The 11,283-nt window shown below is 53.4% G+C and overlaps 1 protein-coding gene across 1 annotated transcript in view; it reads left to right on the forward strand.

Annotated features, from left to right (window-relative positions):
* Positions 1–7,632, forward strand: part of Ephb2 (EPH receptor B2) — a 122,247-nt gene extending 114,615 nt beyond the window's left edge. The window contains exons 9-15 of the mRNA XM_027399744.2: positions 896–1,018; positions 1,457–1,704; positions 2,598–2,813; positions 3,325–3,474; positions 5,148–5,341; positions 6,887–7,042; positions 7,524–7,632. Of these exons, the coding sequence (XP_027255545.1) occupies positions 896–1,018; positions 1,457–1,704; positions 2,598–2,813; positions 3,325–3,474; positions 5,148–5,341; positions 6,887–7,042; positions 7,524–7,632 (1,196 nt within the window). The remainder of the gene's footprint in view (positions 1–895; positions 1,019–1,456; positions 1,705–2,597; positions 2,814–3,324; positions 3,475–5,147; positions 5,342–6,886; positions 7,043–7,523) is intronic.
* The last annotated feature ends 3,651 nt before the right edge of the window (positions 7,633–11,283 follow it).

Here is an 11,283-nt window from a genome sequence, read left to right on the forward strand (position 1 = left end):
ACTTCAGGCTGGTCACTGAAGAGTCCAGGGATCCAGAAAGGCTTGCGCCTCAGCTAGTGAGGGTGAGGGAATGTAGGATACTCAAGATGCGGTGAGTGAGGTACCCCATCAGGTTCCTGGACCTTGCTGCCAGTGTGTGCATGTGCGTGTGCGTGTGCCCACACCCGTGCGTGAGAGTGTGTGTTTATGTGTGTGTGGTGTACTTGTTAATGTGAGTGTGTGTGCCTGTTCATGTAGACACAATGCATGTTTGAGAGTGCTGAGGTTAATGCCAACTTTCCTACCTTTATTCTGGCTCTCACATAACCTGAAGCTCATCAATTTCACTAAGCGAGCTAGCCACTGAGCTTCAGGCATCCATCCACCTTCATTTACTTGCCCCAAACCCCAATGCTGAGATTACATGATCGTACTATTGACCTGGCTTTAATGGGTACCAGAGATTTGAACTCAGGTCCTTATGCTTGAGTGATAGGCTCATCACTGATTGACTCATCTTCCAAGCCCTCTTTTCCTTTACAACTTCCTCTTTCTTGTCCTTGCACCTGGATTCTGTATCATGGGGCAGCAAACCTACCCAGCCTTTTATTCTATGCCCTTACCAAAACCAGACATCACTAGTCGATCACAACAGTCTTTTAGCTGCTCCAGAAAGCTGTTAGTGATCTGTGATCTTGGAACAAGAGCTAGAACCTATTTGTCACCCCCACCTTTCTGCTTGCTGCCCATCAACTCAATGAGACCTGGATGGGTCAGGTGACCTGAAATGGGGTTTACTCATTCCTATGGGGGCCATATAGGAACATCCTCCCCCTGGGGGCGGGGCTGCCTGTCCTTTTTCCATTTTGCACCTCTGGAGCCTGTCCATGTAACCCAGCCTGGTCTTGTCCCCCAGTGACCCCAGGCATGAAGATCTATATTGACCCTTTCACCTATGAAGACCCTAATGAGGCAGTGCGGGAGTTTGCCAAGGAAATTGACATCTCCTGTGTCAAGATTGAGCAGGTGATTGGAGCAGGTAGGTGGCAAATGCCTCAAGGGACCGTGGCTTTGGCCATGGGTGGGCTAGCTCAGGGTAACCCTGGAGTTGACGGTCAGTTGAAGACCAAGGGCCACAAAGGACCCTCCTAAAACTATTACATATGCAGAGGGAAAACAGGCTGGCATGAGGCACAGCAAGTCAAAGATTGAAGTGAATCTGGAGCCCAGCTCTGACCTTTCCACCATCCACCATGGTCTTGTCCCCATCTCCTCAAATCTCCCCATGTCCTCATCCCCAGTACCCAACTTTCCCAAAAGTGGCTGGGTTTGCTCTAGGCTCCACATTCACAGCGGGATCCTGTATCCAATAGAAATGAGCTCGTCAAGCACCCACAATGGGAGTGACAGGCAACAAGGAGGTAACACTTCCCACCTGACACATGACACTATGCCTGTCTCAATGTGTCTATCCCAGGGGAGTTTGGTGAGGTCTGCAGTGGCCATTTGAAGCTGCCAGGCAAGAGAGAGATCTTTGTAGCTATCAAGACCCTCAAGTCAGGCTACACGGAGAAGCAGCGCCGGGACTTCCTGAGTGAGGCATCCATCATGGGCCAGTTCGACCACCCCAACGTCATCCATCTGGAAGGGGTTGTCACCAAGAGCACGCCTGTCATGATCATCACTGAGTTCATGGAGAACGGTTCCCTGGACTCCTTCCTCCGGGTAGGGAGAGCCCCAGGGATGTGAGCAGGGTAGGAAAGGGGCTGATTGGGCATAATTTCATCAGAGCTTGAGAAAGCTCTAGGTCAGGAATGGCTTACCAGCCACCACCTTCCATTATGTTACCCTAACAGGCATTGTTAATCAATCCCAGAGCTCCCTCCCACTCCGCTCAGAAGCAACTCAGAGTCCTTCTCAATGTGGTTCGCTGGGAATCCCAGGCATTCTCTCAGGGTTGTACAACCTGAGGTGCATGCCCGCCCATGCTCAGGAAGCATTCTCATTACACAGCAGAATAGAGTTCAGAGATCAGAAACATTTGCCTAAGGTCAGTGGTCAAAAGAGGGAGCCCAGACCATAACCAGGGGTGTTGACACCCCATCCTGGTGTCCACCAGACTTTGTAGCTCTCCAGAGTTGCACAAGATAAGGGAGAAGATGAAGCATAAGGCCAACAGATGAATCCCCTCAGGAGAGCACAGTCAGCCCTCAAGACAAGAGAGCATTGGCCTCTGGGCCAGCTGCCACTCAACAAATGTTTATGAAGTTGATGCTAGCACCTTCCATGTACCTTCCTGTTTAAGTCAGAGCAGCCCTAGGGGTCACATGTCACTTCTGCCCTGTCTAACAGGTGAGCAATTAGGCTCACAGAGAGTGGGTCATATGTCCACGTTTGCACTGCCAAGAAGAGACAGAGTTGGGGTCAGTCTATGTACGCTTACTCCAAGGCTGAGGTTCTCACCCCCTTCCTCAGGTTGGCCTCTCCTAGGCCACTCTGAGGTTCCTGGGTGTCTGAGTCCTTCCCAGGATGTGTACAAAGGTGGCAGACACCTGCCGTTCTGAGACGTTCCAGAGCTCTGACACTTCCGTTGACTCTATTTTCCACCCTCCCTGAAGCAAAATGATGGGCAGTTCACAGTCATCCAGCTGGTGGGCATGCTTCGGGGCATCGCAGCTGGCATGAAGTACCTGGCAGACATGAACTATGTACACCGGGACCTCGCCGCACGCAACATCCTCGTCAACAGCAACCTGGTTTGCAAGGTGTCTGACTTCGGGCTCTCACGCTTCCTGGAGGACGACACCTCTGACCCCACCTATACCAGTGCTCTGGTAAGGGGACATCAAGTGTCCTTGGGCATAGACATCTCTCCATGCTATGTGTATCTACTGACCTGCCCAAGTAAAGCCTTACTGGGCCCTGGAGACAGGAAGGGACACACGGAAAGCCTCCTGCACTCGTGGATCTCCTGGGCTGCTGAGGCAGGGAGACAATGAGCAGAAGGGAGTGAGGGGCTGAGAGCCAGAACATAGCCTTGGAAGGCAAGAGAGACATGAGCACACTGTGGAATCTAGGGGACTGGTAACTCTCTGAGAACCAGGGAGAGGCTTTTCAGGGACTCAACGGTGAAAAGGTGGGCTCCAGATGGCAGTGTGGGGACAGGCACTCCCAGCAGAGGAACAGCATATGCAAATGTCCTGTGGCTGAAGCAACTGAGGAGTTTGGGAAACAATGAGATTCTTTCTTCCTGGGGTCTGACAGAGCACAGTGTGGGGAGTATTGAGAGAAGAGGTCAGACAGGTCACCATCCCTGCCCATCAACCTCTTCTCTCTGCTCCCTAGGGTGGGAAGATCCCCATCCGCTGGACAGCACCGGAAGCCATCCAGTACCGGAAGTTCACCTCAGCCAGCGATGTGTGGAGCTATGGCATTGTTATGTGGGAGGTGATGTCCTACGGGGAACGGCCCTACTGGGACATGACCAACCAGGACGTAAGTCTCCAGGGTGTGGGTAGTGCCTTGCTGGCCTGCCAGGTTGAGGAGCCCAAGACCAGGGGCTCCTGGTCTTGTGCTGATTTCCCTGAGGTTGAAGGCTTGGTTCCCAGGCTGATGAACATTGGACTCTCAAAAAGAGGGGCTAGGGAGGTCCACCCTCTCATCAGCAAATCCTCAGCATGTGGGAGTGGCCCGGCCCGAGAGACCCACGATGCTTGCTCGCTCTCTCTCTCTCTCTCTCTCTCTCTCTCTCTCTCTCTCTCTCTCTCTCTCTCTCTGTGTGTGTGTGTGTGTGTGTGTGTGTGTGTGTGTGTGTTCACACTAAGATACTGTGATGCATGTGTGAAAGTTGGAGGACCACCGTGGGAATCAGTTCTCTGTTTCCACCGTGCAGGGGCTGGGTTCTTGGTAGTGAGCACCTTTACCTGCTGAGCCATCTCATTGGCCCCAAGATAATTTTTCAGGGAACCAGCTGCAAGCATCAGGGACCATTATGGTCAGGTGCAGAACACAGATGTCAAGGCTTGTGGGTGTGGAGGCCAGGATAGTCAGGACAAGGTCAGCCAAGAAGTCATCACAGAATCAGTAGCACTCGGAGAGCTGGGGAGTGCCGGGGGAAGAACAGCTCTTGCAGAGGTTCAGAGGAGAGGATGAGAAGTGGGGCCAGAAACCTTGGTGAGGCTTTGTGCCTGAAAAGATCAACTTAAAAGGAAGAAAGGTTTGTTTGAGCTCACAGTTCCCATCTGTATCCAGTTGGCCCATTTCTTTGTGGACCATACATGGCAGTGGGAATGTAAAGGAAACAGCCTGTTTCATAGCAGTTAAGAAGCAAAGAGAATGGAGGAAAAGGGACCAGCATCCCAGCATCCTCTCCCAGGGCATGTCTCCAGCAGTTTACCTTCCTCCCACTAGGCCCCACCCCCTAAAAGATCTACCACCCTCAAATAGTGCACCAGGCTGAGGTCCAAGCCTCCAGCACATGGGTCTTTGAGTGACATTTGAGATCTGCACTGGAGCAGGCTTGGGGGGGGGGGGAGTTTGGAGTCACCCCAGGGATTTCCATTCGCACAAATACACTGGAAAGATGCAGCTCCTTGCAGGGGAAATCCGTTAAGCTGTGGTGAAGTCCCAGAAGATGAATTTTATCTTCGTGGTGGCAGAGCGGGTTGAAGCCATTGGCCTCCTATTTCTGACAGAGGGGCAGGTATTGGCTCTAAGGTCACCAGCCAGCTCAGGGCCCCCCTCTGTCCCCAGATCTCTATGACACTCATATTAAGGATATGACCATCCTAAAGTCAAATGGGGGGCCAGCAGGGATGTCCACAGCCGTAAGAGCCAGGAGGGGGCTTACAGATAATGAGAACAAAGAGCTGGGACAGCACAGCACAATAGAGTCACCCTGATAGGTCTTGAGGACAGGCTACCTGAGGTTACTGGATTTCCAAGGTTGACAGAGAGAGAGAGAGAGAGAGAGAGAGAGAGAGAGAGAGAGAGAGGGCAAGGACTTAGCATAGGAGACAGACAGGTGATGGTGGCACCCAGGAAGCCACTGGAGCTAGAGGAGGCTCCATGGGTCAGGCCTGCAATGCTCCAGGGATAAATATTCCTGGCAGGGGTCTAAAGTCCTTACCCCAACCACCCAACCCCACTCTGCCTCTGTGATTTCCCAGGTAATCAATGCTATTGAACAGGACTACCGGCTACCTCCGCCCATGGACTGCCCGAGCGCCCTACACCAGCTCATGCTGGACTGCTGGCAGAAGGACCGCAACCATCGGCCCAAGTTCGGACAAATTGTCAACACACTGGACAAGATGATCCGAAACCCCAACAGCCTCAAAGCCATGGCACCACTATCCTCTGGGTATGACCGCCCTGGCCCCACCCAGGTCTCCAAGCCCTCACTTCTGGGTGTGATTCACATTAGTCCTACCCATCTCCTCTGGGTTCTGTCCAGGCCCCACCCAGTCTGGGGTGGTGGAGGAAGACCCTTGTAAAGCAGGGTTGGAGAGGCCAGCATTTAGAAAATGCTGTCTACAGTCTGGAGTCTCAGTGGCAACTGGCTGTGCTCAGCACAGATTCCTCCCACTGGTCTTCCTTCCTCTCTTCACACCGAGCTGGGGCTCTTGGTGTCCATTTGTGCCCTCAGTGGCACATGTACAAATGTACACACACACACACACACACACACACACACACACACACACACACACCATTTGTGCAAAGTCCTGCATACACAGAGCTAGGCACAAGCACTCATGCTTGGTCTCACACAAGCACAGCCTCACACACAGACACACACACAGCTTCAGAGTCACCAATGTACACATGCCCCCATTCAGAAGGACATACCCACCACACACATGTCCCCAGGGTGGAAATACCAGCTCAGCCCCAGGACAGGGCTTAGGGACCCTGGGACTTCCTTTCTGAGGTCCCAGGGCATGCTCCATTAGGCTTGCCTCATTATTTCTGACCCTGCTCATTCTTACTCTCTGGACCCAAGGACAGATGTCACACAGGTCATCTGTCTTCCACAGGTCACATAGCTGCTGGCCCTACTCTCAGGTAGCCTCAGTCCCACAGGGTTTAGCGGGGAGTGTGTAACCAGGTACCTCACCACTAGGACCAGCCATACCTGGAAATTCCTTGAGTCATAGTCCTTCTGTGGCCATGAGGCTTTTGTGCTAGCCTCTACCTGTTGCCCCTCACCCTGACCCTGTGCAAGCAATTCTTCATTCTAGAGCAGTGGTTCTCAGCCTTCCTAATGCTGCAACCCTTTACCACAGTTCCTCATGTTGTGACCCACCCCCAACCGAATTCTTTTCATTGCTACTTCAGAACTGTAATTTTGCTATTGTTGTGATCATAATGTCAATATCTGTGTGTTCTGATGGTCTTAGGTGATTCCTGTGAAAGGGTTGTTAGGCCCCAGAGGGGTCACAATCCACAGGTTGCAAACTGCTGCCCTAAATGAAGCCACTGGGCCCTTCCCCTCATGAGAGCTGTGCACTCCTTACCCACCCAGAGGCTGTCCCCATTAGCTCTGAGCCTCGTCTGCATGCGGATCTGATAGTGTGGTCCGGATGCCGGAAGCACATACCAGGAGCAGAGAAAGATGATGAATGGCTGTAGGGGAGGAAGCAGGGACTAGCTGGAACCATTGTCCCGCCAAAGTCCTGCCTGTAATTGGGGGGTTTCTAGAGCCTCCCAGCTTTCCTAGTTCCTCTGGCACTCATAGATACTCACTTGTACAAGTTCTAATCATGCCCATATTCACACATAAACATCTACACACACTCACCTGTGTTCACACAGGGTTACCCACTCAGGCACCCCACACATTCCTGTCCTCCACCTGGCTGTGGGCATGTGCCCTGACCATCCCTGTCACCTGCCCCTCCCCCAGCATCAACCTGCCTCTGCTGGACCGAACCATCCCTGACTACACCAGCTTTAACACGGTGGATGAGTGGCTGGAAGCCATCAAGATGGGCCAGTACAAGGAGAGCTTCGCCAACGCAGGCTTCACCTCCTTTGACGCTGTGTCTCAGATGATGATGGAGTGAGTACCTCTCGGCCTCCACCCATTGCAAGCTGTTGACATCTGCTTCCCACCCACCCCTCCAGCCAAATGGGGAGCACTGGAGAGCGCGTAGACCGTGATAGCAGGGATAGCGGGGACTAAGGAGTCACGCTATCCAGATCCATAGCTGGCTCTGCCTGGTGCCTTCTGGTCTCTGGCTGGGGCAATCCCAGAAGGGTTGGGAAGAATTTTCATCTACAAACCAGGGTGTAGTGAAGGAAAATCAAGGAAGTGGGTACATGACCAATACAGGGCTGCCCCTGCTTCCCGATGGCCGTAGGGCCTCCTGCCTCCCCATTGGCTGATATGGCCCCAGAATCTCTCAGATCAGCTTTGACAATTGCCCATCCCCACATCCTTTCCCTGTCCCTTAACACTGAGGGCCTGGGGAAGTTAAGGCAACTGGCCCACCACCCTCCCAACACATACATTTTTCTAACTGTGTCCATCTCTCCCAAAGGGACATTCTCCGGGTTGGGGTCACCCTAGCTGGCCACCAGAAAAAAATCCTGAACAGTATCCAGGTGATGCGGGCCCAGATGAACCAGATCCAGTCTGTGGAGGTTTGACGTTCGCCTGCCTCGGCTTGCCTCTTCCTCCACGCCGCCCCCTAAGCCCCCTATGTCGGTCCCTCTGCTACCCTGTCCACTGCAGGGTCAGCCACCTGCCAGGAGGCCACAGGCAACAGGAAGAACCAAGCAGCACTCCAGCCAATGAGACGACACCAAGAACCCATGCAAGTCAAAGGAACGAAAAGGGAATGGGGGAAACTGGCACCTAGATCTGGGAGGGGGCGGGACAGGCAAGGACCAGGACCGTTTGTTCAAAGAGGATTCTCATAAGGAGAGTGATGATGGTTCTTAGGGGAGAAAAGAAAAGGGCTTGGGAGATCCACGCGGTCTGTCCCATTGGAAGCCAAAAGCATTTTCTCTCCAACTCCTTCTGGGAAGGTTGAGCTGGCCGGAGCCAAGAAACATTTCCAGGAAAATTAATATGAAGGGAAGAGATGGGCCACCCTCCTTGCCTGGCCTTAGCTGTTTCTTGGAGCATCACTAACGGCCCAGCCCTAGGCACAAGGAGCAGAGAGACAGGCAGCCGCCCCAAATAGGCTCTGAGGAAGTCCATTCCAGCTGCCACCAGCAGACAGAATAGTTCTGTCTTGGGAGACAATTTCAAAAACTCCAAGAGACTTTCTGCTAATGGCTCAGGAGGTGGAAGAGGAGCTCCTGACCTCCCAGGTCACACCAAACAGGCCAGATCTTCCTGAGGTCAGCCACCCAGGTCTGCAGCCCCAGGAGGCCCTGCCCTGCCCGGGTGCCTGCTCCCCGCTCAGCCTCACCCTGAGGACGATGCTGATGCTGCGGTGACTGCCATCAGCTACAACTGCCACTGAGAAGCATTGATCTTGCATCTGGGTTTGTTTACAGCAATTTGTGGACTGGGGGTATTTTGACCGGGGTGGCTTTGGTCTGGGGAGGGTTTGTTTGTTGGGTTTTTTAAATGACAATGAAGAGACACTTTGACATTTCCTACCTTTTGAGGACTTGATCCTTCTCCAGGAAGAAGGTGCTTTCTGCTTACTGACTTAGGCAATACACCAAGGGCGAGATTTTATATGCACATTTCTGGATTTTTATATGCTTTTCATTGACACCCCTCCCTCCTCCCAACTGCTGCCAGGCCTCACCAAAGCCAACTGTCACAGGGCCACGTGGGCCATTCAGAGACCTCAGTGGGACTGGGGGAGCAGAAGGAGTTGCACCAAGCATCCAAGCATTCCTACCTTGGAAAGCTGACTAAGACAGATGAGGGCTCTGAGGCCGGGAGTCCTCCCTGTCTCCCTGCCTCCCTGCCTCCCTGCCTCCCTGCCTCCCTGCCTCCCTCCTGCCCCCTGCCCCCTCCCTGCTCCCTGCCCCCCCTGCCCCCTTGCCCCCCTGCCTCCCTGCCCCCTGCCTCCCCACACACTCTCATGCTCTCTGCCCTGTTCTAGCTGGTACTTTACAGGCACAGAGGCCCCTTCAGGTTCCTGGGTGCTCTCCAATGGCCAAAACCCAATTTCACCTCTGGGAGCCTGGACCAGGCTACCCAAGACATCAGGACCCTGATCATTCACTGTGATGCCCCAGCCCTCCAAGGGTACCCCCAGAGACCATGTGACTCTCTCTCCCACTCCTTCTTTCCCTGAGGCCTTTGCCCAGGTCTGAAGGTCTTGGCCAGAGGAACATTATGAGCCAAGGGGGTCTGGCCACAGACTCTTTTTGTGAGCAAATGCAGGAACCGGAGCAGAACAATCGATTAGTGAATTGAATGGAAATAAATGCTTTAGTTATAAAATGACCCCTGTACTCTGTAAGTTCCAAGAAAAGACCCTGGCACTTTGGGGATCTTCCAAATGACTTTGAATGCTCTTGCAATGGACTCTTCTCACCCCACCCCGCCATGCTAGCCCCTCTCCAGGATCCAAAAGACCCAGGCTGAGGAAACTCATGGAGGAGGAAAAAAAAAAAAAAAACTCTCATGCAGCCTTTCTAGCCCAGGGTCATCAAAGCACAGACAGGGAATGGGTGTACAATGCCTGGTAGAGTGATCCACACAGCAGACACATTAGAAATTAGAAACAGGGATGTATACAGGACACTCAGTATGTCCCTGCCAGAGGACAGGGACTATAGATATTGGGTGAGCTGTGGTCAGGTGGTTGTGATATGGGGCCTGTGGACCCCACTCAGCCTCAGGGGCAATCCCCTTACCCGCATGATGCGATCTCCTGTGCTAGGGGCTCGGACTTAATGTGGTTTGTGTGTGGTGTGTGTGTGTGTGTGTGTGTGTGTGTGTGTGTGTGTGTGCAGTAGGAGAAGGCAGGAAGTGTGTGTGCAGCAGATAATTCTGTCAAGAAGGAGGGGGTATCCCAGGGACACTGTATCTCAGGACCTTTCCTTTTGTCTGCTGAGCATCTTTGAAGAGCCTGGCCAGTGGGGAAGACTAAGACCACAGGCCACCAGAAAAAGACCCCGCGGTCAGCAAAGCCATCATAACCCAGCCTATCATCTGTCATTCACCTGTTCTTAGAGCAGAGGGAAGGGATTAGAGAGGAAACTTGTCCCTGGGGTGGGGACAGCAGGGCTGGCCACAGGGAAAGTATTGGCAAGTCTCCCACAAAGCGGCCAACGGTGGCCCATTGGCCATCCCTTTATGCCCCAAAGATGCCCAGCACGGATGGCAGCTGTCCCAGCACACAAGGTCACCTTCTGGTGGGAGCTGCCCTGATGCTCTATAGATTAACTGTCTCCCCAGCCCACCTCCCACCACTCCAGAGCCCCACGAGGCCTGGCAGTCAGTGTTTCCGTCAGATGGCTTCCTGTCTTGAGCCACTAGGCTGGTGTGTTCTAGCCAGCTCGCCTGCTTGCCCACCCTCTAGATCCCAGTGTGTTCATTTAGAGCCCTGGGACTCTACATATCTACTTTCAGAATATGGGTGCTATCCAGACCTTCTGTCTCCTCTTCAGAGTATCAAACGGACATCACTGTGGCTGTCCTGGGTGTAGGCACTGTTCACTTCTCAATCATGGGACAGTGTCCTCCCCCACTTCTCAATGGCTGCTCAGCAGGGAGTGGTAGGCCCTGCTGCCAAGCGCCTTCCACTTAGGCTGCCCGCTTACACGGGCACACAGCTTGGCGCTATCTGCTGCCTAGTTACTAATCCCTTCCTGGCTCCGCCTCCCCAAGCGCCAGCTCCCACCTGCCCAGCATCAGGAGACTCTTCCGGCTGCTCAGCGCAGGCTTGTTTCTTGAGGAAAGAAAGCTGTCTTGTGAACCTAAGCCAGGGCACCATGGAAATGGGGCCAGCTGCTCTGGGAGAGCGTGCCTGGCAGAGCCACACAGGGCCAGACTAAGTAAAAGGGAGCTGTGCCACCCACCACAGAAGCTCCCCATTAGGCTGTTAGTGGTGACCAACAGGCCTGTTCCTGAGATGATATTGAAAGTGTCTAGCTAGTAGGTTGGTAGAGAGCCCCAGGTTCCAACCCCAGCACTACATAAACTAGATATGGTAACATAAGACGGTAAACTCGGTACTCAGGAGGACTGGAAGTTCAACGTCATCCCCAGCTACTTAGTGGGTTCAGAGCCAGCCTGGGCCACATGAAACCCTGTCTCTGGGTGGCAAGACATCCTTAGTTCTGGATGCACAGCCTCTGAGCAGACCTAGAATAGCAGAGGAC

This window comes from Cricetulus griseus, chromosome 2 (genome assembly GCF_003668045.3).
Source record: "Cricetulus griseus strain 17A/GY chromosome 2, alternate assembly CriGri-PICRH-1.0, whole genome shotgun sequence".
In the NCBI taxonomy this organism is placed as follows: domain Eukaryota; kingdom Metazoa; phylum Chordata; class Mammalia; order Rodentia; family Cricetidae; genus Cricetulus; species Cricetulus griseus.